The following is a 27389-nucleotide window of genomic DNA, read 5'->3' on the forward strand; positions in this document are numbered from 1 at the left end:
AAAAGCACTTAGCTATACAGAGCAGCAGGTCACAGGAACAAACAGGAGAAGCTCAGATCCAACACTGAAACATTGACAAGGAGCAAGGATAGCAGCATCAGGCGGAGTTAAGTAATGAAGCAGTTAACGAGCTCACCAGAACACCTGAGGGAGGAAGCTCAGAAGCTGCAGTACCACTTGTGACCACAGGAGTGAATTCAGCCACAGAATTCACAACAGCGTGCCATCTCTCTCTCTCAGATAGTGGGCCATAGAAAGCCTATTTATTTTTTTGCTTGATTTGGGTTCTAAAATGTACCTGAAAAAATCACTACATCAATCAGTGGGAGAAAAATATTGGCCTCAGGGCTTGTGTGCCACTCCTGACTCCTGTGTGCATCATCACTCACTCAGTGGGCCATAGAAAGCCCTTTTTTTTTTTTTTTTTGCTTTATTTGGGTTCTAAATTCTACCTGAAAAAATCAATAAATCAATCAGTGGGAGATTAATATTGCCCTTTCTGCTTGTGTGCCAGTCTTGACTCCTGGGTGTGCCATCTCTCTCTCTCCCCAATTGTGGGCCATAGAAAGCCTATTATTTTTTTAGCTTGATTTGGGTTCCAAAATCTACCTGAAAAAATCACTACATCAATCAGTGGGAGATAAATATTGGCCTCTGGGCTTGTGTGCCACTCCTGACTCCTGTGTGCGTCCTCTCTCACTCAGTGGGCCATAGAAAGCCTTTTTTTGTTTTATTTGTTTTCTAAATTCTCCCTGAAAAAATCATTTTATTTTATTTGGTTTCTAAATTATTCCTGAAAAAATCATTTTATTCTATTATTTTTTTTTCCTAAAGTCTCCCTGAAAAAAAAACCAAAAAAAAAAAACAGTGGGAGATTAATATTTACATTTGTGCTTCAGTGACAGTCCTGCGTGTGTGGCATCTCTCTCATTTGTTGCCACCAACAACAGAGTGTGTAACATTGTGCCTGATTTTCGTTGTGGTCTCACTCACCTGTAAAGGGGTAGCTAAATCATACTGAAGTTATAGCTCACCGTGTAATTTGTGTGACAGCAACAAATACCGTTAGTTTGGTAACGTTTTTAAAACAATGAGGAAGTCTGGTGGAAGAGGTCGTGGCCGGGGGCGTTCATTGTCAGCTGGTAATGAGGGTAGTGGTAGTGGTGGAGCATCAGCTGGTCGTGGGAAAAAAAATATTGCACCTAAGTCTGGAGCTGTGGAGCCAGGTTCGTCGTCTGGCTACACAAGGCCTCGAACGCTCCCTTTTCTGGGAGTACGAAAACCGCTTTTAAAGCCGGAGCAGCAAGAGCAAGTTTTGGCTTATCTTGCTGACTCAGCCTCTAGCTCTTTTGCCTCCTCTCGTGAAACTGGTAAATGTCAAAGCAGCGCGTCGTTAGTGGATGTTCACGGTCAGGGACAAGTCGCTTCCTTGTCCTCTTCAGCAAAAACAACAACAGAGAAGAATGCAGCAGGTGACACAACGGGTTACTCCATGGAGCTCTTTACACATACCGTCCCTGGCTTAGAAAGTGAAGCTGTTAACAGTCCATGCCCATTACAAGTTGAATCTGACATGGAGTGCACTGATGCACAGCCACATCCAGACTACTATGCTGGTCCTTTGACTCAGACCACAACATTGCCCTCGCAGGGTGCTGATCAAGAATCAGACCCTGATGAGACTATGTTGCCCCATCACGAACGCTATACCACCGACCGACACGGTGACACAGACGAAGTTGCACACGAGCTACAAGAAGAGGTAATAGATGACCCAGTTCTTGACCCCGATTGGCAGCCATTGGGGGAACAGGGTGCAGGCGGCAGCAGTTCTGAAGCGGAGGAGGAGGGGCCGCAGCAGGCATCAACATCGCAACAGGTTCCATCTGCCGGGCCCGTATCTTGCCCAAAACGCGTGGCAAAGCCAAAACCTGTTGGAGGACAGCGTGGCCATCCGGTTAAAGCTCAGTCTGCAATGCCTGAAAAGGTATCCGATGCTAGAAAGAGTGCAGTCTGGCATTTTTTTAAACAACATCCAATTGATCAGCGCAAAGTCATCTGTCAAAAATGTTCAACTACCTTAAGCAGAGGACAGAATCTGAAAAGTCTCAATACAAGTTGCATGCATAGACATTTAACCACCATGCATTTGCAAGCCTGGACTAACTACCAAACGTCCCTTAAGGTTGTAGCACCCTCGGCCAATGAAGCTAGTCAGCAACGCAACATCCCTTCCGGCAGTGTAGGGCCACCATTTTCCGCACCACCTGCAGTATCTGTGCAGGTTTCTTTGCCAGGCCAAAGCAGTCAGGGTCAGGGAATCACCAGTTTTGTAGTAGGAAACACTGCATCTAGGGCACCGGCGGCAACAATACCATCTCCCACCGTCTCTCAGTCTGCCATGTCCACCGGCACCCCCGCTAGTTCCACGATCTCCAGCTCTCCAGTCCAGCTCACCCTACATGAGACTCTGGTTAGAAAAAGGAAGTACTTAGCCTCGCATCTGCGTACACAGGGTTTGAACGCCCACATAGCTAGACTAATCTCGTTAGAGATGATGCCCTACCGGTTAGTTGAAAGCGAAGCTTTCAAAGCCCTGATGGACTACGCTGTACCACGCTACGAGCTACCCAGTCGACACTTTTTTTCCAGAAAAGCCATCCCAGCCCTCCACCAGCATGTTAAAGAGCGCATCGTCCATGCACTCAGGCAATCTGTGAGCACAAAGGTGCACCTGACAACAGATGCATGGACCAGTAGGCATGGCCAGGGACGTTACGTGTCCATCACGGCACACTGGGTAAATGTGGTGGATGCAGGGTCCACAGGGGACAGCAAGTTTGGGACAGTTCTGCCTAGCCCACGGTCTAGGAAACAGTTGGCTGTAGCCGTTCGCACCCCCTCCTCCTCCTCTTCGTCCTCCTGCAGAAGCGAGAGCTCGTCCACAGACCGCAGTCGCACAACCACTCCATCCGCAGCTGCCACTGTTGCACACCAGGTCTCCCATTATGGGGCAGCTACTGGCAAACGTCAGCAGGCTGTATTGGCTATGAAGTGTTTGGGCGACAACAGACACACCGCAGAAGTTCTGTCCGAGTTCTTGCAGAAAGAAACGCAGTCGTGGCTGGGCACTGTAGATCTTGAGGCAGGCAAGGTAGTGAGTGATAACGGAAGGAATTTCATGGCTGCCATCTCCCTTTCCCAACTGAAACACATTCCTTGCCTGGCTCACACCTTAAACCTGGTGGTGCAGTGCTTCCTGAAAAGTTATCCGGGGTTATCCGACCTGCTCCTCAAAGTGCGTGGACTTTGCTCACATATCCGCCGTTCGCCCGTACACTCCACCCGTATGCAGACCTATCAGCGTTCTTTGAACCTTCCCCAGCATCGCCTAATCATAGACGTTGCAACAAGGTGGAACTCAACACTGCACATGCTTCAGAGACTGTGCGAACAGAGGCGGGCTGTTATGTTTTTGTGGGAGGATACACATACACGGGCAGGCAGTAGGATGGCAGACATGGAGTTCTCAGTCGAGGGGTTCAAGAGAGGCCTGGATGTCTTCCTGGAGCAGGACAATATTGTATCATACAATTATTAGGTTCTGTAAAAGGACGTAGATCTGGGTATTTATTATGATGGAATATAGGCTGAACTGGATGGACAAATGTCTTTTTTCGGCCTTACTAACTATGTTACTATGTTACTATGAGTTGTCAGGTGTGCAGTGGTCGAAGATTCAAGACATGTGTCAAGTCCTTCAGTGTTTTGAGGAATGCACACGGCTGGTTAGTGCAGACAACGCCATAATAAGCATGAGCATCCCCCTAATGCGTCTGCTGATGCAAAGTTTGACGCACATAAAGGATCAGGCGTCTGCAGCTGAGGAAGAGGAAAGCCTTGATGACAGTCAGCCATTGTCTGGCCAGGGCAGTGTACAGGACGAGTTAGCGGGCGAAGAGGAGGAGGAGGATGAGGAGGATGATGGGGATGATTATATTTTTAATGAGGAAGCTTTTCCGGGGCCACTGGAAATTGGTGGCGCGGCAAGGCCGGGTTCTGGTTTTTGGAGGGACACAAGTGACGTGGATTTGCCTGAAACTGCCCCTCAACCAAGCACAACCGCAGATTTGAGAACTGGAACTTTGGCCCACATGGCGGATTATGCCTTACGTATCCTCAAAAGGGACACACGCATAACTAAAATGATGAACGATGACGATTACTGGTTGGCCTGCCTCCTTGATCCTCGCTATAAAGGCAAATTGCAAAATATAATGCCACATGAGAACTTGGAACTAATATTAGCAACCAAACAATCAACTCTTGTTGACCGTTTGCTTCTGGCATTCCCTGCACACAGCGCCCGTGATCGTTCTAACACGAGCTGCAGGGGCCAGCAGACCAGAGGAGTTAGAGGGGCAGAAATCAGAAGTGGCGTTGGCCAGAGGGGTTTTCTGACCAGGTTGTGGAGTGATTTTGCTATGACCGCAGACAGGACAGGTACTGCAGCATCAATTCAAAGTGACAGGAGACAACATTTGTCCAGTATGGTTACAAACTATTTTTCATCCCTTATCGATGTTCTCCCTCAACCGTCATTCCCATTTGATTACTGGGCATCAAAATTAGACACCTGGCCAGAATTGGCAGAATTTGCATTGCAGGAGCTTGCTTGCCCGGCAGCTAGTGTCCTATCAGAAAGAGTATTCAGTGCTGCAGGTTCAATACTAACAGAAAAAAGGACTCGTCTGGCTACCCAAAATGTAGATGATCTAACCTTCATTAAAATGAACCACAACTGGATTTCGAAATCTTTTGCCCCACCTTGCCCGGCCGACACCTAGCTTTCCTATGAAAAGGTCTTGCCTGTGGACTATTCTGAATGCCTTTTCCAATCTCGTAATTTTCTGCACCTGATTGTCCAGCATACGACATGTTTACACCTCACTAAATGGCCAAACTCCCCACACGGGGCCGTGGTATCGACACTTGGCGACAGCACCCGTGAGAGTGCTGTTTGTCTGAGGAGGTGGGTGTGCCCGCTTTTGGTCGACGGCACTGCCACTGGGTCCCTCCTAGTACAATAAAGTGTCTCTGGCGGTGGTGGTGCGCACCCAACGTCAGACACACCGTTGTAATATGAGGGGCCCTGGGCCTGTACCGCCGGCCACAAGACAGTTCCCCCCCCCCCAGCTCAAACAGTGCTCTACCACTTGCAAAATTATCTTACAGCTCCACCAATGTTTAGTCTATGCGCTGACATCCTTCAATGCCTGCCACTGACAATACCATCGTATTGACATTTTTGTTATGTTAGGCCTTCGAAGCCTGTCTGCGGTCACTCCTTCCACTATGCCTCCACTGACCACACCACTGCTGCCCGTGTACCCCTGGAACCAATTTAAAATTGCCTACAGCCCAATTTTTTTATGTTAGGCCTTCGAAGCCTGTCTGCGGTCCGTTCTTTCTACTACTACTACACTGACCAGGCCACTGCTGCCCGTGTACCCCTGGAACCAATTTAAAATTGCCTACAGCCATGTGTTATTATTTTAGGCCTTCGATGCCTGTCTGCGGTCACTCCTTACAATATGCCTCCACTGACCACACCACTGCTGCCCGTGTACCCCTGGAACCAATTTAAAATTGCCTACAGCCAGTGTGTTATTATTTTAGGCCTTCGATGCCTGTCTGCGGTCACTCCTTCCACTAGGCCTCCACTGACCACATCACTGCTGCCCGTGTACCCCTGGAACCAATTTAAAATTGCCTACAGCCAGCCCAATTTTTTTATTTTAGGCCTTCGATGCCTGTCTGCGGTCCGTTCTTTCTACTACTACTACACTGACCAGGCCACTGCTGCCCGTGTACCCCTGTAACCAATTTACAATTGCCTACAGCCATGTGTTATTATTTTAGGCCTTCGATGCCTGTCTGCGGTCACTCCTTCCACTAGGCCTCCACTGACCACACCACTGCTGCCCGTGTTCCCCTGGAACCAATTTAAAATTGCCTACAGCCATGTGTTATTATTTTAGGCCTTCGATGCCTGTCTGCGGTCACTCCTTCCACTACGCTTCCACTGACCACACCACTGCTGCCCGTGTACCCCTGGAACCAACATCAGAAAATATAAAAATAAGTATTTTGCTTATAAAAAAGAAAATACTGGAGAGATATCAAATGCAGACATTTTAACATTAAAAACAAACACATACAACAAAAATCTGGTACAGTACTAAAAATGGCCACCAGCTACAATAACTTTCTCCTGCAAGTAGTTAACTGAAAGTTTTTTTCAATTTTAAACACAGATATGGCATCCACCAAGTGTTGTCCTGTCGCGTCTTCTTTATATTATTGCCAAGAAGATGCAAAACAATGAAAATAATAAAATCATTATTTACCAAAAAAATAGAGTAAGTCAAAACCACATTGCAAATAAACATTCATTACAAATAAAGAAGCAGGGCGCGTCCGAGGGTGAGTATATACCTAATAAGAATATAATCACCCTCGGACGCGCCCTGCTTCTTTCCGACAGCCTTCCTTCCTAAGAATCAGACCTTCCATGGTGTAGAGAGAGGGTTTGTTACACTCCAAGGTGTTCCCCAGGTTGCCTTTCCTGAGCTTCGATCTTCATGCTCTCGTTTAGTAGTTGTCGGAAATTAGGCTGCATTAGGCCTACAAATTGGGTATGGGGTGGAGAGAGATGGTGTGTTACACTCCAAGGTTTTCCCCAGGTTTCCTTGCCATTGCTTCGGTCTTCCGACTCTCGTTTAGTAGTTGTAGGAAACTACACTGCATTAGGCCTAAAAAATGGGTATCGAGTGGAGAGAGATGGTGTGTTACACTCCAAGGTGTTCCCCAGGTTGCCTTTCCTGAGCTTCGATCTTCCGGCTCTCGTTTAGTAGTTGTTGGAAACTACACTGCATTAGGCCTACAAATTGGGTATGGGGTGTAGAGAGATGGTGTGTTCCACTCCAAGGTGTTCTCCAGGTTGCCTTTCCTGAGCTTCGATCTTCCGGCTCTCGTTTAGTAGTTCTTGGAAACTACACTGCATTAGGCCTACAAATTGGGTATGGGGTGTAGAGAGATGGTGTGTTCCACTCCAAGGTGTTCTCCAGGTTGCCTTTCCTGAGCTTCGATCTTCCGGCTCTCGTTTAGTAGTTCTTGGAAACTACACTGCATTAGGCCTACAAATTGGGTATGGGGTGTAGAGAGATGGTGTGTTCCACTCCTAGGTGTTCTCCAGGTTGCCTTTCCTGAGCTTCGATCTTCCGGCTCTCGTTTAGTAGTTGTTGGAAACTACACTGCATTAGGCCTACAAATTGGGTATGGGGTGTAGAGAGATGGTGTGTTCCACTCCAAGGTGTTCTCCAGGTTGCCTTTCCTGAGCTTCGATCTTCCGGCTCTCGTTTAGTAGTTCTTGGAAACTACACTGCATTAGGCCTACAAATTGGGTATGGGGTGTAGAGAGATGGTGTGTTCCACTCCAAGGTGTTCTCCAGGTTGCCTTTCCTGAGCTTCGATCTTCCGGCTCTCGTTTAGTAGTTGTTGGAAACTACACTGCATTAGGCCTACAAATTGGGTATGGGGTGTAGAGAGATGGTGTGTTCCACTCCAAGGTGTTCTCCAGGTTGCCTTTCCTGAGCTTCGATCTTCCGGCTCTCGTTTAGTAGTTCTTGGAAACTACACTGCATTAGGCCTACAAATTGGGTATGGGGTGTAGAGAGATGGTGTGTTCCACTCCAAGGTGTTCTCCAGGTTGCCTTTCCTGAGCTTCGATCTTCCGGCTCTCGTTTAGTAGTTGTTGGAAACTACACTGCATTAGGCCTACAAATTGGGTATGGGGTGTAGAGAGATGGTGTGTTCCACTCCAAGGTGTTCTCCAGGTTGCCTTTCCTGAGCTTCGATCTTCCAGCTCTCGTTTAGTAGTTCTTGGAAACTACACTGCATTAGGCCTACAAATTGGGTATGGGGTGTAGAGAGATGGTGTGTTACACTCCAAGGTGTTCTCCAGGTTGCCTTTCCTGAGCTTCGATCTTCCGGCTCTCGTTTAGTAGTTGTTGGAAACTACGCTGCATTAGGCCTACAAATTGGGTATGGGGTGTAGAGAGAGGGTGTGTTCCACTCCAAGGTGTTCTCCAGGTTGCCTTTCCTGAGCTTCGATCTTCCAGCTCTCGTTTAGTAGTTCTTGGAAACTACACTGCATTAGGCCTACAAATTGGGTATGGGGTGTAGAGAGATGGTGTGTTCCACTCCAAGGTGTTCTCCAGGTTGCCTTTCCTGAGCTTCGATCTTCCGGCTCTCGTTTAGTAGTTGTTGGAAACTACGCTGCATTAGGCCTACAAATTGGGTATGGGGTGTAGAGAGATGGTGTGTTCCACTCCAAGGTGTTCCCCAGGTTTCCTCGCCAATGCTTCGATCTTCATGCTCTCGTTTAGTAGTTGTTGGAAACTACGCTGCATTAGGCCTACAAATTGGGTATGGGGTGTAGAGAGATGGTGTGTTCCACTCCAAGGTGTTCTCCAGGTTGCCTTTCCTGAGCTTCGATCTTCCGGCTCTCGTTTAGTAGTTGTTGGAAACTACGCTGCATTAGGCCTACAAATTGGGTATGGGGTGTAGAGAGATGGTGTGTTCCACTCCAAGGTGTTCCCCAGGTTTCCTCGCCAATGTTTCGATCTTCATGCTCTCGTTTAGTAGTTGTTGGAAACTACGCTGCATTAGGCCTACAAATTGGGTATGGGGTGTAGAGAGATGGTGTGTTCCACTCCAAGGTGTTCTCCAGGTTGCCTTTCCTGAGCTTCGATCTTCCAGCTCTCTTTTAGTAGTTCTTGGAAACTACACTGCATTAGGCCTACAAATTGGGTATGGGGTGTAGAGAGATGGTGTGTTCCACTCCAAGGTGTTCCCCAGGTTTCCTCTCCATTGCTTCAATCTTAATGCTCTCGTTTAGTAGTTGTTGGAAACTACACTGCATTAGGCCTACAAATTGGGTATGGGGTGTAGAGACGGTGTGTTCCACTCCAAGGTGTTCTCCAGGTTTCCTCTCCATTGCTTCAATCTTAATGCTCTCGTTTAGTAGTTGTTGGAAACTACACTGCATTAGGCCTACAAATTGGGTATGGGGTGTAGAGAGACGGTGTGTTCCACTCCAAGGTGTTCCCCAGGTTTCCTCTCCATTGCTTCAATCTTAATGCTCTCGTTTAGTAGTTGTTGGAAACTACACTGCATTAGGCCTACAAATTGGGTATGGGGTGTAGAGACGGTGTGTTCCACTCCAAGGTGTTCCCCAGGTTTCCTCTCCATTGCTTCAATCTTAATGCTCTCGTTTAGTAGTTGTTGGAAACTACACTGCATTAGGCCTACAAATTGGGTATGGGGTGTAGAGACGGTGTGTTCCACTCCAAGGTGTTCTCCAGGTTGCCTTTCCTGAGCTTCGATCTTCCGGCTCTCGTTTAGTAGTTCTTGGAAACTACACTGCATTAGGCCTACAAATTGGGTATGGGGTGTAGAGAGATGGTGTGTTCCACTCCAAGGTGTTCTCCAGGTTGCCTTTCCTGAGCTTCGATCTTCCAGCTCTCGTTTAGTAGTTCTTGGAAACTACACTGCATTCGGCCTACAAATTGGGTATGGGGTGTAGAGAGATGGTGTTTTCCACTCCAAGGTGTTCTCCAGGTTGCCTTTCCTGAGCTTCGATCTTCCGGCTCTCGTTTAGTAGTTGTTGGAAACTACGCTGCATTAGGCCTACAAATTGGGTATGGGGTGTAGAGAGATTTTGTGTTCCACTCCAAGGTGTTCCCCAGGTTTCCTCGCCAATGCTTCGATCTTCATGCTCTCGTTTAGTAGTTGTTGGAAACTACGCTGCATTAGGCCTACAAATTGGGTATGGGGTGTAGAGAGATGGTGTGTTCCACTCCAATGTGTTCTCCAGGTTGCCTTTCCTGAGCTTCGATCCTCCGGCTCTCGTTTAGTAGTTCTTGGAAACTACACTGCATTAGGCCTACAAATTGGGTATGGGGTGTAGAGAGATGGTGTGTTCCACTCCAAGGTGTTCTCCAGGTTGCCTTTCCTGAGCTTCGATCTTCCGGCTCTCGTTTAGTAGTTCTTGGAAACTACACTGCATTAGGCCTACAAATTGGGTATGGGGTGTAGAGAGATGGTGTGTTCCACTCCAAGGTGTTCTCCAGGTTGCCTTTCCTGAGCTTCGATCTTCCGGCTCTCGTTTAGTAGTTGTTGGAAACTACACTGCATTAGGCCTACAAATTGGGTATGGGGTGTAGAGAGATGGTGTGTTCCACTCCAAGGTGTTCTCCAGGTTGCCTTTCCTGAGCTTCGATCTTCCAGCTCTCGTTTAGTAGTTCTTGGAAACTACACTGCATTAGGCCTACAAATTGGGTATGGGGTGTAGAGAGATGGTGTGTTCCACTCCAAGGTGTTCTCCAGGTTGCCTTTCCTGAGCTTCGATCTTCCGGCTCTCGTTTAGTAGTTGTTGGAAACTACGCTGCATTAGGCCTACAAATTGGGTATGGGGTGTAGAGATATGGTGTGTTCCACTCCAAGGTGTTCCCCAGGTTTCCTCGCCAATGCTTCGATCTTCATGCTCTCGTTTAGTAGTTGTTGGAAACTACGCTGCATTAGGCCTACAAATTGGGTATGGGGTGTAGAGAGATGGTGTGTTCCACTCCAAGGTGTTCTCCAGGTTACCTTTCCTGAGCTTCGATCTTCCGGCTCTCGTTTAGTAGTTGTTGGAAACTACACTGCATTAGGCCTACAAATTGGGTATGGGGTGTAGAGAGATGGTGTGTTCCACTCCAAGGTGTTCTCCAGGTTGCCTTTCCTGAGCTTCGATCTTCCGGCTCTCGTTTAGTAGTTCTTGGAAACTACACTGCATTAGGCCTACAAATTGGGTATGGGGTGTAGAGAGATGGTGTGTTCCACTCCAAGGTGTTCTCCAGGTTGCCTTTCCTGAACTTGTATCTTCAGGCTCTCATTAAATTGTGGTTAAACGGAACAACTGCATTTGGCGTACTAGTTGGTTTGGGGCCTACTATCGGTGTCTGCCACTCCTTGCTGTTCTCCTGGTTTCCTGTCCTGAAATTCCATTTTCAGGCGCTCGTTAAGTAGTTGTTAATGTTAGACTGCATTTGGCCTACTAGTTGGGTTGGGGCCTACTATCGGTGTCTGCCACTCCTTGCTGTTCTCCTGGTTTCCTGTCCTGAAATTCCATTTTCAGGCGCTCGTTAAGTAGTTGTTAATGTTAGACTGCATTTGGCCTACTAGTTGGGTTGGGGCCTACTATCGGTGTCTGCCACTCCTTGCTGTTCTCCTCCACTGAACAAAGCTGTGCCGCCTGTTTACTACGGTTGCCAATTTTGAACTGCATTTCAACTACTTACTGATTTGGGCCTACTCTCTGTGTCAGCCTCTCATTCCAGTTGTCCTCCACTGCAATGCCCCCTGGTTATTCCTGTGTTACCAATTTTGAACTGCATTTAGCCAACTTTATTCTTTGGGCCTATATCTGTGTTTCCTCCTCATCCTGCCCATTGCCCAGCCAGTGATAAATGAGTCTGCTGGTACATTGACCCATAACGCAACATTCCCCGTGCACGCTACACAACAACATTGTGACCCTGCTGAAAGTCAGGTTGCTCTTCCCGCATACCATACCACCTTACACGGGGACAAAGAGGAAGGTGCAGATGAAAGTGCAGGTTCCTTCATCAGGTGGGGGGAGGAATACTAGTTGGCGACGTCACTGGCACAGGGCCTCTCATAGTACGCAAAAGTGTTGCTGCCGGTGGGAGGCGCCCCCGCCGTGCAAACACACCGCTGTACTTTGAGGGGCCCTGTGCCAGTGCCAATGCCAACGAGTGGGCCCCCCCTGCTTGCTCAGGTTCACAGCACTTGCAAAGTTGAAATACTTACCTCTTCCTGCTCCACTGCCGTGACGTGGTCCAGATTTCCTGGGCCCACTAATTACTTGAACCAGCCCTACCCACCACAACTTTAGCCAAATGACCCCCAATTTCAAATGCCTTCCAATTATTATAAGGTAAATTACGCTTGACAAGCTTCATTAAGAAGAATGGATGGTTTTGACATTAAAATGGGCACTCTAGGTGTTTTCCTGGCCCCCACTCACTGCCGACTATGCTGCCCCATTGACTTGCATTGGGTTTCGTGTTTCGGTCGATCCCGACTTTACGTCATAATCGGCCGATTTCACTCGACCCGACTTTTGAGATAGTCGGGTTTCGCGAAACCCGGCTCGACTCTAAACAGGTCAAGGTCGCTCAACTCTAGTCCTAAGCACTCTAAGCGGTTCGCTAGGTCTGCCACCATTGGTACGGTACAGTCAAAATTTCTTCTGTCCGTTACCTTGATCTGCTAGGCGTTGTGCGTTTTTCTTGGAGCCCTTGCAGTGTCCTATTCCATTGAGAGGAATTGATGCTACGCCTTTGGCCAAGAATAAGCCTCAATACTGGACCCAGCTGACCATGTGCATGGCTCCTGCACATCAGGAGGTTATTCGCTTTCTGGTGTTGCATAATCTGCATGATGTAGTCGTGTTGGGGTTGCCATGGCTACAAGTCCATAATCCAGTATTAGATTGGAAATCCATGTCGGTGTCCAGCTGGGGTTGTCAGGGGGTACATGGTGATGTTCCATTTCTGTCAATTTCGTCATCCACTCCTTCTGAGGTCCCAGAGTTCTTGTCTGATTACCGGGATGTATTTGATGAGCCCAAGTCCGATGCTCTACCTCCGCATAGGGATTGTGATTGTGCTATCAATTTGATTCCTGGTAGTAAATTCCCAAAAGGTTGATTGTTTAATTTGTCCGTGCCTGTGCACACCGCTATGTGGAGTTATGTGAAGGAATCCCTGGAGAAGGGGCATATTCGCCCGTCATCGTCGCCATTAGGAGCAGGGTTCTTTTTTGTAGCAAAGAAGGATGGTTCGCTGAGACCTTGTATAGATTACCGCCTTCTTAATAAGATCACGGTTAAATTTCAGTACCCCTTGCCATTGTTATCTGATCTGTTTGATCGGATTAAGGGGGCTAGTTGGTTCACAAAGATAGATCTTCGTGGTGCGTATAATCTGGTGCGAATTAAGCAGGGCGATGAATGGAAAACTGCATTTAATACGCCCGAGGGTCATTTTGAGTATCTCGTGATGCCGTTCGGATTTGCGAATGCTCCATCAGTGTTTCAGTCTTTTATGCATGACATCTTCCGAGAGTACCTGGATAAATTCCTGATTGTGTACTTGGATGACATTTTGATCTTCTCGGATGATTGGGAGTCTCATGTGAAGCAGGTCAGAACGGTTTTTCAGGTCCTGCGTGCTAATTCTTTGTTTGTGAAGGGATCAAAGTGTCTCTTTGGTGTGCAGAAGGTTTCATTTTTGGGGTTCATCTTTTCCCCTTCTACTATCGAGATGGATCCTGTTAAGGTCCAAGCCATTCATGATTGGACTCAGCCGACATCTCTGAAAAGTCTGCAAAAGTTCCTGGGCTTTGCTAATTTTTATCATCGCTTCATCTGCAATTTTTCTAGTATTGCTAAACCATTGACCGATTTGACCAAGAAGGGTGCTGATTTGGTCAATTGGTCTTCTGCTGCTGTGGAAGCTTTTCAAGAGTTGAAGCGTCGTTTTTCTTCTGCCCCTGTGTTGTGTCAACCAGATGTTTCTCTTCCGTTTCAGGTCGAGGTTGATGCTTCTGAGATTGGGGCAGGGGCTGTTTTGTCACAGAGAGGTTCAGGTTGCTGAGTGATGAAACCATGCGCTTTCTTTTCCAGGAAGTTTTCGCCTGCTGAGCGAAATTATGATGTGGGCAACCGAGAGTTGCTGGCCATGAAGTGGGCATTCGAGGAGTGGCGTCATTGGCTTGAAGGAGCTAAGCATCACGTGGTGGTCTGTGATCGCTTTTCTAAGATGGTCCATCTGGTACCCTTGTCTAAATTGCCTTCCTCCTCTGATTTGGTGCCTTTGTTCTTCCAGCATGTGGTTCGTTTGCATGGCATTCCAGAGAATATTGTTTCTGACAGAGGTTCCCAGTTTGTTTCGAGGTTTTGGCGAGCCTTTTGTGGTAGGATGGGCATTGACTTGTCTTTTTCCTCGGCTTTCCATCCTCAGACTAATGGCCAGACCGAGCGAACCAATCAGACCTTGGAAACATATCTGAGGTGCTTTGTTTCTGCTGATCAGGATGACTGGGTGTCCTTTTTGCCTTTGGGTGAGTTCGCCCTTAATAATCGGGCCAGCTCGGCTACCTTGGTTTCACCGATTTTCTGCAATTCTGGGTTCCATCCTCGTTTCTCTTCAGGACAGGTTGAGTCTTCGGACTGTCCTGGTGTGGATTCTGTGGTGGATAGGTTGCAGCAGATCTGGACTCAGGTAGTGGACAATTTGATCTTGCCCCAGGAGAAAGCTCAACTTTTCGCTAATCGCAGACGCCGTGTGGGTCCCCGACTTCGTGTTGGGGATCTGGTTTGGTTATCTTCTCGTCATATTCCTATGAAGGTTTCCTCTCCTAAGTTTAAACCTCGTTTTATTGGTCCGTATAGGATTTCTGAGGTTCTTAATCCTGTGTCTTTTCGTCTGACCCTCCCAGATTCTTTTTCCATACATAACGTATTCCATAGGTCATTGTTGCGGAGATACGTGGCACCTATGGTTCCATCTGTTGATCCTCCTGCCCCGGTTTTGGTGGATGGGGAATTGGAGTATATTGTGGAGAAGATTTTGGATTCTCGTGTTTCAAGACGGAAACTCCAGTATCTGGTAAATGGAAGGGTTATGCTCAGGAAGATAATTCCTGGGTTTTTGCCTCTGATGTCCATGCTCCCGATCTTGTTCGTGCCTTTCATGTGGCTCATCCTGGTCAGCCTGGGGGCTCTGTTGAGGGTTCGGTGACCCCTCCTCAAGGGGGGGGTACTGTTGTGAATTCTGTGGCAGAGTTCACTCCTGTGGTCACAAGTGGTACTTCGGCTGATTCTCTCTGGGATCTTCCGTTTGTGGAGGAAAGTGGTACTGCAGCTTCTGAGTTTTCTCCCTCAGGTGATCTGGTGAGCTCGTTAGCTTCTTCTCTACTTAACTCCACCTGATGCTTTGATCCATGCTTCCTGTCAATGTTCCAGTGTTGGACTGGTTTTTTCCCTGGATCATTCCTGTGGCCTGCTGCTCTGCAAAGCTAAGTTTTGCTTTTGTTTTTTTGTTGCTATTTTTCAGTCCAGCTTGCTTTATTGGTTTTTTCTCGCCTGCTGGAAGCTCTGAGACGCAGAGGGACGACCTCCGTACCGTTAGTCGGTGCGGAGGGTCTTTTTGTCCCCTCTGCGTGGTTATTTATAGGTTTTTGTGCTGACCGCAAAGTTATCTTCCCTATCCTCGTTCTATTCAGCTAGTCGGGCCTCACTTTGCTAAATCTGTTTCATCTCTATGTTTGTGTTTTCATCTTACTCACAGTCATTATATGTGGGGGGCTGCCTTTTCCTTTGGGGAATTTCTCTGAGGCAAGGTAGGCTTATTTTTCTATCTTCAGGAATAGCTAGTTTCTCAGGCTGTGACGAGGCGTCTAGGTTCTGGTCAGGAGCGCTCCACGGCTACCTTTAGTGTGGTTTGATAGGATCAGGGATTGCGGTCTGCAGAGTTCCCACGTCTCAGAGCTCGTTCTTTAATTTTGGGTGTTTGTCAGATCACTGTATGTGTTCTGACCGCTATGTCCATTGTGTTACTGAATTGGTTAACATAACAGGCGGGATAATGATGTTAGTCTCCCAGGTGGGCTTAATACTAATAATAATAATAATCTTTACATATTCTGCAGCTCTTTACAGTTTCAAACACAACAGTCATAAGCAACAACGTTAACAATACAATAATTAAAGCACAATAAGCCGCACCTGCCCGTGAGAGCTTACAATCTACAATGAGGAGGGAGAGATACAAAGTACAGGTGTGTATTTACAATGATGTATTTACAATGAGGGTCCGGCCATCTTCAGCGGGTGGGGGATAGATGGAGATAGTGAATGGGCTACACACACACAAACATAAAATAACTGAATAGTGAATGTGATAGGCCGCTCTGAACAAATGTGTTTTGAGCGAGCGCCTAAAACTGTGCAAATTGTGGATGGTCCTAATATCTTGGGGTATAGCATTCCAGAGGATTGGTGCAGCACGGGAGAAGTCTTGGAGTCGGGAGTGGGAGGTATGGATTAGTGCAGAGGTTAGTCGAAAGTCATTTGCAGAGCGTAAGGTGGTGCCGCACTGTGGAGAGCTTTGTGGGTGAGAACAAGTACGTTGAATTGGATCCTGTAATGAATAGGTAGCCAGTGTAACGACTGGCGAAGAGCGGACGAGTCTGAGTAACGATTAGCCAGATGGACAACCCTGGCTGCTGCATTAAGGATGGACTGGAGAGGGGAAAGTCGAGTGAGGGGGAGGCCAATTAATAGAGTGTTACAGTAGTCCAGGCGGGAGTGGATCAGGGCGACAGTGAGGGTTTTTGTTGTTTCCATGGTGAGAAAAGGGCGGATTCTAGAGATGTTCTTTAGGTGTAAGCGGCATGAGCGGGCAAGAGATTGTACTGTATATGAGAGGTGAAGGAGAGATCGGAGTCAGACATAACACCCAGACAGCGCGCCTGCTGCCGGGGTGTTATTATGGTGCCTCCCACGGAGAGGGAAATGTCAGATTTAGGGAGGTTAGTAGATGGTGGGAGCAGAAGAAGTTCAGTTTTGGAGAGGTTGAGTTTCAGATAGAGAGTGGACATGATGTTGGAGACTGCGGACAGACAGTCAGTGGTGTTCTGTAGTACAGCGGGGGTAAGGTCAGGGGATGACGTGTACAGTTGTGTCATCAGCATAAGGATGGTACTGAAAGCCAAATCTGCTGATGGTCTGTCCAATTGGGGCCGTGTAGAGAGAGAAGTGAAGGGGGCCAAGGACTGAGCCCTCAGGTACCCCGACAGTGAGAGGAAGAGGAGATGAAGTGTAGCCAGAGAACAGAACATTGAAGGAGCGGTCGGAAAGATAGGAGTAGAACCAGGAGAGAGCAGTGTCCTTAATGCCTAGTGACTGGAGCCTAGAGAGTAGGAGAGGGTGGTCAACAGTGTCGAAAGGTGCAGAAGAATGAGCAGACAGTGGTCACCGTTACGTTTTGCTGTCAGAAGGTCATTGGTCACCTTGATGAGTGCAGTTTCTGTCGAATGTAGGGGGCGGAAACCGGACAGGCTATTGCAGATTCAGTCTTCCCAGCCTGGTGCAGGGCTACAATTTTGTTTCTGGTGTCCTTTGACAGCTCTTTGGTCTTCACCATAGTGGAGTTTGGAGTCAGACTGTTTGAGGGTGCGCACAGGTGTCTTTTTATACTGATAACAAGTTTAAACAGGTGCCATTACTACAGGTAATGAGTGGAGGAAAGAGGAGACTCTTAAAGAAGAAGTTACAGGTCTGTGAGAGCCAGAAATCTTGATTGTTTGTTTCTGACCAAATACTTATTTTCCACCATAATATGCAAATAAAATGTTAAAAAAACAGACAATGTGATTTTCTGGATTTTTTTTTCTCAGTTTGTCTCCCATAGTTGAGGTCTACCTATGATGTAAATTACAGACGCCTCTCATCTTTTTAAGTGGTGGAACTTGCACTATTGCTGACTGACTAAATACTTTTTTGCCCCACTGTATATCTTTCCTCATGTGCAGGCATTGCAGGACCTTAGGTACCCATGGTTGCATCCACTAGCAACTAGCTATCTGTCACTGTATCAGTGGTTGTAACTATGGATACCGAAGATCCTGCAATGCCTGCACATGAAGAAAGAGACATAGCTAATCAGAAAATCTATACTAAATTTCTAATTGGAGGTATTTGCTAATATTATTATTATTACACCTACTACATATTGGGATAGGATCTTGGAGATGGGAAAACCCCTTAAACTTTATCAAGTAATAAACTACATAGCAAGGAAAACAATTCTAAGTGGGGTGGAGCGGTGATAAAGGACTCAATTCTGCCATTGTACGTTCATTCTGTGGGTCACTACCAAATTGACAGGTTTTTCTTATATGTATTGCTATATATAGAAAAAAATGACTGTTTACTGTACATCACAATGTTTTACGATCTTAAACATTTTTATTTTTCCATCTCTTGTTTTTGGGGTCACTGGGGTGAACTCTTATCTTTATACCATTTCGTGGCACGTTCATTTTTTTTTTAACACCTTCCTGGATTAGGACACAAATTACTATTCTGGAAAAGGGTCCTCAGATGTGGAGGGGCTCAGGAAATATTCAAATCACCCCACTTTTCCCACACTAAAAATAAGAAAAGTAAAAGTTAGGAAAAGTAATAAATATATTTGGTATCGTCGTTTTCATTAAAGTCTCATCTATTAAATTATGGAATCAAGTTAACTGATCTGGTAAAGAGAAAACAATCAAAACCCCAGAATTGTGTTTTCCTGTCCACTCCCCTCAACTGTAATAAGGAAAGCATTTTATACACACAAAATGGGCATAAATAAAAACCTCAGCTCACAGTGCAAAAACAATCATTAGTGGCCGGGGGCAGTAGATTCATCTCATTATCATTAGCGGTCGGGGTCAGTAGAGACATCTCGTTATTATTAGTGGTCGGGGTCAGTAGATTCATCTCATTATCATTAGTGGTCGGGGTCAGTAGAGACATCTCGTTATTATTAGTGGTCGGGGTCAGTAGATTCATCTCATTATCATTAGTGGTCGGGGTCAGTAGATTCATCTCATTATCATTAGTGGTCGGGGTCAGTAGATTCATCTCATTATCATTAGCGGTCGGGGTCAGTAGATTCATCTCATTATCATTAGCGGTCGGGGTCAGTAGATTCATCTCATTATCATTAGTGGCCGGGGGCAGTAGATTCATCTCATTATCATTAGTGGTCGGGGTCAGTAGAGACATCTCGTTATTATTAGTGGTCGGGGTCAGTAGATTCATCTCATTATCATTAGTGGTCGGGGTCAGTAGATTCATCTCATTATCATTAGTGGTCGGGGTCAGTAGATTCATCTCATTATCATTAGCGGTCGGGGTCAGTAGATTCATCTCATTATCATTAGCGGTCGGGGTCAGTAGATTCATCTCATTATCATTAGTGGTCGGGGTCAGTAGATTCATCTCATTATCATTAGTGGTCGGGGTCAGTAGATTCATCTCATTATCATTAGTGGTCGGGGTCAGTACAGCCATCTCATTATCATTAGTGGTCGGGGTCAGTAGATTCATCTCATTATCATTAGTGGTCGGGGTCAGTAGAGCCATCTCATTATCATTAGTGGTCGGGGTCGGTAGATTCATCTCATTATCATTAGTGGTCGGGGTCAGTAGAGCCATCTCATTATCATTAGTGGTTGGGGTCAGTAGAGCCATCTCATTATCAGTAGTGGTCGAGGTCAGTAGAGCCATCTCATTATCATTAGTGGTCGGGGTCAGTAGATTCATCTCATTATCATTAGTGGTCGGGGTCAGTAGATTCATCTCATTATCATTAGTGGTCGAGGTCAGTAGAGCCATCTCATTATCAGTAGTGGTCGGGGTCAGTAGATTCATCTCATTATCATTAGTGGTCGGGGTCAGTAGAGCCATCTCATTATCATTAGTGGTCGGGGTCAGTAGATTCATCTCATTATCATTAGTGGTCGGGGTCAGTAGAGCCATCTCATTATCATTAGTGGTCGGGGTCAGTAGATTCATCTTATTATCATTAGTGGTCGGGGTCAGTAGATTCATCTTATTATCATTAGTGGTCAGGGTCAGTAGAGCCATCTCATTATCATTAGTGGTCGGGGTCAGTAGAGCCATCTCTGTTGTGAATTCTGTGGCTGAATTCACTCCTGTGGTCACAAGTGGTACTGCAGCTCCTGAGCTTCCTCCCTCAGGTGTTCTGGTGAGCTCGTTAACTGCTTCATTACTTAACTCCGCCTGATGCTGCTATCCTTGCTCCTTGTCAATGTTTCAGTGTTGGATCTGAGCTTCTCCTGATTGTTCCTGTGACCTGCTGCTCTGTATAGCTAGGTGCTTTTTGCTTTTTTGTTGCTTTTTTTCTGTCCAGCTTGTCTTTTGTTTTGCTGGGGGCTCTGGGACTCAGGGGGTGTACCGCCGTGCCGTTGGTTCGGCGCGGTGGTTTTTTTTTGCCCCCTTTGCGTGGTTTTGCTTTGGGGTTTTTTGTGGACTGCAGGGTTCGCTTTACTGTCCTCGCTCTGTCCTAGGGTGTCGGGCCCCGCTTTGCTGAGTCTATTTCGTCCCTGCTTTTTGTCTTTTCGTCTTGCTCGCGGTCGTTGTGTGTGGGGGGATGCCTTTTCCTTTGGGGGGTTTCTCTGGGGCGGGTCGGGCCTATTTTTCTGTCTTCGGGCTGGCTGGTTTCTTGAGTTGCCTGGGTGGTTGTTGGGCGCGGTCCACGGCCGCTTTTAGTTGTGTTTAGGATGGGATCGGGTGTGCGGTCTTCAGAGTTTCCATGTCTCGGAGCTCGTTCTTGTATTTTTGGGTATTTGTCGGGTCACTGTGTGCGCTCTGATCGCTAGGCACACTGGGTTTCTGATTGCCTTCATAACACCTGTCATTAGCAAACATAACAGTACAAGGAGCCTAACTAATGATTCTCAATAGAGGGAAAGAAAAAGTTCTGACATCATTTTTTTTTTTTTTTTCTGCTCTGTGTTCACTTTTTTTTTTTTTTTCCCCTAGACATTTGGGTGATTCTGGACACAGGTGTGGACATGGATATTCAGGGTCTGTGCTCTTCAATGGATAATCTCGTTATAAATGTACAAAAAATTCAAGATACTATTGATCAGAAATCTATGTTAGAACCAAGAATTCCTATTCCTGATTTGTTTTTTGGAGATAGAACTAAGTTTCTAAGTTTCAAAAATAATTGTAAGCTATTTCTGGCCTTGAAACCTCATTCTTCTGGTAATCCTATTCAACAGGTTTTGATTATTATTTCTTTTTTGCGCGGCGACCCTCAAGACTGGGCATTTTCTCTTGCGCCAGGAGTATGCGTATTGAGTAGTGTCGATGCGTTTTTCCTGGCGCTCGGATTGCTGTACGATGAGCCTAATTCAGTGGATCAGGCTGAGAAAAATTTGCTGGCTTTGTGCCAGGGTCAGGATGATATAGAAGTATATTGTCAGAAATTTAGGAAATGGTCAGTACTCACTCAGTGGAATGAATCTGCGCTGGCAGCTTTGTTCAGAAAGGGTCTCTCTGAGGCTCTTAAGGATGTCATGGTGGGATTTCCTATGCCTGCTGGTTTGAATGAGTCTTTGTCTTTGGCCATTCAGATCGGTCGACGCTTGCGCGAGCGTAAATCTGTGCACCATTTGGCGGTACTGCCTGAGGTTAAACCTGAGCCTATGCAGTGCGATAGGACTATGACTAGAGTTGAACGGCAGGAATACAGACGTCTGAATGGTCTGTGTTTCTACTGTGGTGATTCCACTCATGCTATTTCTGATTGTCCTAAGCGCACTAAGCGGTCCGCTAGGTCTGCCGTCATTGGTACTGTACAGTCCAAATTCCTTCTGTCCATTACCTTGATATGCTCTTTGTCGTCGTTTTCTGTCATGGCGTTTGTGGATTCGGGCGCTGCCCTGAATCTGATGGATTTGGATTATGCTAAACGTTGTGGGTTTTTCTTGGAGCCTTTGCGGTGTCCTATTCCATTGAGAGGAATTGATGCTACACCTTTGGCCAAGAATAAACCTCAATACTGGGCCCAGCTGACCATGTGCATGGCTCCTGCACATCAGGAAGTTATTCGCTTTCTGGTGTTGCATAATCTGCATGATGTGGTCGTGTTGGGGTTGCCATGGCTACAAACCCATAATCCAGTATTGGATTGGAACTCTATGTCGGTAACCAGCTGGGGTTGTCAGGGAGTACATGGTGATGTTCCATTTTTGTCGATTTCGTCATCCACCCCTTCTGAGGTCCCAGAGTTCTTGTCTGATTATCAGGATGTATTTGAAGAGCCCAAGTCCGATGCTCTACCTCCGCATAGGGATTGTGATTGTGCTATCAATTTGATTCCTGGTAGTAAATTCCCTAAAGGTCGATTATTTAATTTATCCGTGCCCGAACACGCCGCTATGCGCAGTTATGTGAAGGAATCCCTGGAGAAGGGACATATTCGCCCATCGTCATCACCACTGGGAGCAGGGTTCTTCTTTGTAGCCAAGAAGGATGGTTCGCTGAGACCGTGTATTGATTACCGCCTTCTTAATAAGATCACTGTTAAATTTCAGTATCCCTTGCCATTGTTATCTGACTTGTTTGCTCGGATTAAGGGGGCTAGTTGGTTCACTAAGATAGATCTTCGTGGTGCGTATAATCTGGTGAGAATCAGGCAAGGAGATGAATGGAAAACTGCATTCAATACGCCCGAGGGTCATTTTGAGTATCTAGTGATGCCGTTCGGACTTGCCAATGCTCCATCTGTGTTTCAGTCTTTTATGCATGACATCTTCCGTGAGTATCTGGATAAATTCCGGATTGTTTACTTGGATGACATTTTGATCTTCTCAGATGATTGGGAGTCTCATGTGAAGCAGGTCAGAATGGTTTTTCAGGTCCTGCGTGCTAACTCTTTGTTTGTGAAGGGATCAAAGTGTCTCTTCGGTGTGCAGAAAGTTTCATTTTTGGGGTTCATCTTTACCCCTTCTACTATCGAGATGGATCCAGTTAAGGTCCAAGCCATCCAGGATTGGATTCAGCCGACATCTCTGAAAAGTCTGCAAAAGTTCCTGGGCTTTGCTAATTTTTATCGTCGCTTCATCTGTAATTTTTCTAGCATTGCCAAACCATTGACCGATTTGACCAAGAAGGGTGCTGATTTGGTTAATTGGTCTTCTGCTGCTGTGGAAGCTTTTCAGGAGTTGAAGCGTCGTTTTTGTTCTGCCCCTGTGTTGTGTCAGCCAGATGTTTCTCTTCCGTTCCAGGTCGAGGTTGATGCTTCTGAGATTGGAGCAGGGGCGGTTTTGTCACAGAGAGGTTCTGATTGCTCAGTGATGAAACCATGTGCTTTCTTTTCCAGGAAGTTTTCGCCCGCTGAGCGTAATTATGATGTGGGCAATCGAGAGTTGCTGGCCATGAAGTGGGCATTCGAGGAGTGGCGTCATTGGCTTGAAGGAGCTAAGCATCGCGTGGTGGTATTGACTGATCATAAGAACTTGACTTATCTCGAGTCTGCCAAGCGCTTGAATCCTAGACAGGCCCGTTGGTCGTTATTTTTTGCCCGCTTCGACTTTGTGATTTCGTACCTTCCGGGCTCTAAAAATGTGAAGGCGGATGCTCTGTCTAGGAGTTTTGTGCCCGACTCTCCGGGTTTATCTGAGCCAGCGGGTATCCTCAAGGAAGGAGTCATTGTGTCTGCCATCTCCCCTGATTTGCGGCGGGTGCTGCAAAAATTTCAGGCGAATAAACCTGATCGTTGTCCAGCAGAGAAACTGTTCGTCCCTGATAGGTGGACTAATAAACTTATCTCTGAACTTCATTGTTCGGTGTTGGCTGGTCATCCTGGAATCTTTGGTACCAGAGAGTTAGTGGCTAGATCCTTCTGGTGGCCATCTCTGTCACGGGATGTACGTACTTTTGTGCAGTCCTGTGGGATTTGTGCTAGGGCTAAGCCCTGCTGTTCTCGTGCCAGTGGGTTGCTTTTGCCCTTGCCGGTCCCAAAGAGGCCTTGGACACATATTTCGATGGATTTCATTTCTGACCTTCCCGTTTCTCAAAAGATGTCAGTCATTTGGGTGGTCTGTGATCGCTTTTCTAAAATGGTCCATCTGGTGCCCTTGGCTAAATTGCCTTCCTCCTCTGATTTGGTACCTTTGTTCTTTCAGCATGTGGTTCGGTTGCATGGCATTCCTGAGAATATTGTTTCTGACAGAGGTTCCCAGTTTGTTTCAAGGTTTTGGCGAGTCTTTTGTGGTAGGATGGGCATTGACCTATCCTTTTCCTCGGCTTTCCATCCTCAGACTAATGGCCAGACCGAACGAACCAATCAGACCTTGGAAACATATCTGAGATGTTTTGTTTCTGCAGACCAGGATGATTGGGTGTCCTTTTTGCCGTTGGCTGAGTTCGCCCTTAATAATCGGGCCAGCTCGGCTACCTTGGTTTCTCCATTTTTTTGCAATTCTGGGTTCCATCCTCGTTTCTCTTCAGGACAGGTTGAGTCTTCGGACTGTCCTGGTGTGGATTCTGTGGTGGATAGGTTGCAGCAGATCTGGACTCAGGTAGTGGACAATTTGATCTTGTCCCAGGAGAAAGCTCAACTTTTCGCTAATCGCAGACGCCGTGTGGGTCCCCGACTTCGTGTTGGGGATCTGGTTTGGTTATCTTCTCGTCATATTCCTATGAAGGTTTCCTCTCCTAAATTTAAACCTCGTTTTATTGGTCCGTATAGGATTTCTGAGGTTCTCAATCCTGTGTCTTTTCGTTTGACCCTCCCAGACTCCTTTTCCATACATAATGTATTCCATAGGTCGTTGTTGCGGAGATACGTGGCACCTATGGTTCCATCTGTTGAGCCTCCTGCCCCGGTTTTGGTGGAGGGGGAATTGGAGTATATTGTGGAGAAGATTTTGGATTCTCGTGTTTCTAGACGGAAACTCCAGTATCTGGTTAAATGGAAGGGTTATGCTCAGGAAGATAATTCCTGGGTTTTTGCCTCTGATGTTCATGCTTCCGATCTTGTTCTTGCCTTTCATGCGGCTCATCCTGGTCGGCCTGGGGGCTCTGGTGAGAGTTCGGTGACCCCTCCTCAAGGGGGGGGTACTGTTGTGAATTCTGTGGCTGAATTCACTCCTGTGGTCACAAGTGGTACTGCAGCTCCTGAGCTTCCTCCCTCAGGTGTTCTGGTGAGCTCGTTAACTGCTTCATTACTTAACTCCGCCTGATGCTGCTATCCTTGCTCCTTGTCAATGTTTCAGTGTTGGATCTGAGCTTCTCCTGATTGTTCCTGTGACCTGCTGCTCTGTATAGCTAGGTGCTTTTTGCTTTTTTGTTGCTTTTTTTCTGTCCAGCTTGTCTTTTGTTTTGCTGGGGGCTCTGGGACGCAGGGGGTGTACCGCCGTGCCGTTGGTTCGGCGCGGTGGTTTTTTTTTGCCCCCTTTGCGTGGTTTTGCTTTGGGGTTTTTTGTGGACTGCAGGGTTCGCTTTACTGTCCTCGCTCTGTCCTAGGGTGTCGGGCCCCGCTTTGCTGAGTCTATTTCGTCCCTGCGTTTTGTCTTTTCGTCTTGCTCGCGGTCGTTGTGTGTGGGGGGCTGCCTTTTCCTTTGGGGGGTTTCTCTGGGGCGGGTCGGGCCTATTTTTCTGTCTTCGGGCTGGCTGGTTTCTTGGGCTGTGCCGAGTTGCCTGGGTGGTTGTTGGGCGCGGTCCACGGCCGCTTTTAGTTGTGTTTAGGATGGGATCGGGTGTGCAGTCTACAGAGTTTCCACGTCTCAGAGCTCGTTCTTGTATTTTTGGGTATTTGTCGGGTCACTGTGTGCGCTCTGATCGCTAGGCACACTGGGTTTCTGATTGCCTTCATAACACCTGTCATTAGCAAACAAAACACATCTCATTATCAGTATAGGGCGAGGTCAGTAGAATCATCTCATTATCATTTAGAGGGCGGGGTCAGCAGAGTCATCTCATTATCATTAGTGGTCAGGGTCAGCAAAGTCACCTCATTATCATTACTGGTCGGGTCAGTAGAGACTTCTCATTATCATTAGTAGTCAGGGTCAGTAGAGACATCTCATTATCATTAGTGGTCAGGGTCAGCAAAGTCACCTCATTATCATTACTGGTCGGGTCAGTGGAGACTTCTCATTATCATTAGTAGTCAGGGTAAGTAGAGACATCTCATTATCATTAGTGGTGTCAGGGTAAGTAGAGACATCTCATTATCATTAGTGGTGTCAGGGACAGTAGAGACATCTCATTATCATTAGTGGTCATGGTCAGTAAATACATCTCCTTATCATTAGTGGTCAGGGTCAGTAAAGACATATCTATCATTAGTGGTCAGGGTCAGAAGAGACATCTCATTATCATTAGAGCCGGGGACAGCAGAGTCATCTCATTATCATTAGAGGGCGGGGTCAGCAGTCATTTCATTATCATTAGAGGACGGGGCAGTAGATTCATCTAATTATTAGTGGTCAGGGTCAGTAGAGTTATTTCATTATCATTAGAGGGCGGGGTCAGCAGAGTCATCTCATTATCATTACTGGTCGGGTCAGTAGAGTCATCTCATTATCATTAATGATAATGAAATAACTCTACTGACCCTGACCACTAATGATAATGAGATGACTCTACTGACCCGACCAGTAATGATAATGAGATGACTCTGCTGACCCCGCCCTCTAATGATAATGAAAAAACTCTACTGACCGTGACCACTAGAGGGCAGGGTCAGCAGAGTCATCTCATTATCATTAGATGGTGGGGTCAACACAGTCATCTCATTATCAGTATAGGGCGAGGTCAGTAGACCACTAGAGGGCAGGGTCAGTAGAGTCATCTCATTATCATTAGAAGGCGAAGTCAGCAGAGTCATCTCATTATCATTAGAGGATGGGGTCAGTAGAGGCATCTCATTATCATTAGAGGGCAGGGTCAGCACAGTCACCTCCTTATCATTAGATGTCGGGGTCAGCAGAGTCATCCCATTATCATTAGTGGTCAGGGTCAGTAGAGTCATCTCATTATCATTAGTGGGCAGGGTCAGCAGAGTCATCCCATTATCGTTAGTGGTCGGAGTCCGCAGTCATCTCATCTTTACTGGCCGGGCTCAGCAGTCATCTCATCTTTAGTGGTCGGGGGTCATCAGTTACCTGGTTGCCATTAGGTAATAACCTGTTATGATGTATACGATATAATGCCTGTTACATTGATGTACAGTGAATGGCCTCTGTTCCTTGTATCACACACAGGTATCTGGTGTCTGACTGGTCCCAGTATGGCAACCGTTCGCTCTGGGAACTCTCTGACCGTGCGGTGTGTGTATGATGGAGGATATGAGGACTACATTAAGTACTGGTGTAAAGGGGAGAACTCCAGATCTTGTATCATCCAGATAAAGACAGAGACACACAAGAATGAAATGTCAAAAGGAAGATTCACCATCAAGGACACTCCGGCCACTCACAGCTTCAATGTAATAATGGTGAACATGAGCGCGAAGGATTCCGACATTTATTACTGTGGAATAGAGAGAAATCTGGTGGACAACATGCACATGATGAAGGTGGAAGTTCTGCCAGGTGAGAGTGGCGGGGTCACCTACCTCTATCACAGAGGTGAGAGTACTGTGTAACATCCTTCATAGACA

The 27389-nt window shown here is 46.8% G+C and overlaps 1 protein-coding gene across 2 annotated transcripts in view; it reads left to right on the forward strand.

The window, feature by feature from the left end:
• The window catches only part of LOC138657569 (uncharacterized), a 191216-nt gene that overhangs the window by 35928 nt on the left and 127899 nt on the right, over positions 1 to 27389 (forward strand). For both annotated transcript variants that reach the window (XM_069745333.1, XM_069745332.1), the window contains exon 2: positions 26992 to 27321. In XM_069745333.1, the coding sequence (XP_069601434.1) occupies positions 27018 to 27321 (304 nt within the window). In that variant the 5' untranslated portion in view covers positions 26992 to 27017. The remainder of the gene's footprint in view (positions 1 to 26991; positions 27322 to 27389) is intronic.

Source organism: Ranitomeya imitator, chromosome 1 (assembly GCF_032444005.1).
Source record: "Ranitomeya imitator isolate aRanImi1 chromosome 1, aRanImi1.pri, whole genome shotgun sequence".
Lineage (NCBI taxonomy): Eukaryota > Metazoa > Chordata > Amphibia > Anura > Dendrobatidae > Ranitomeya > Ranitomeya imitator.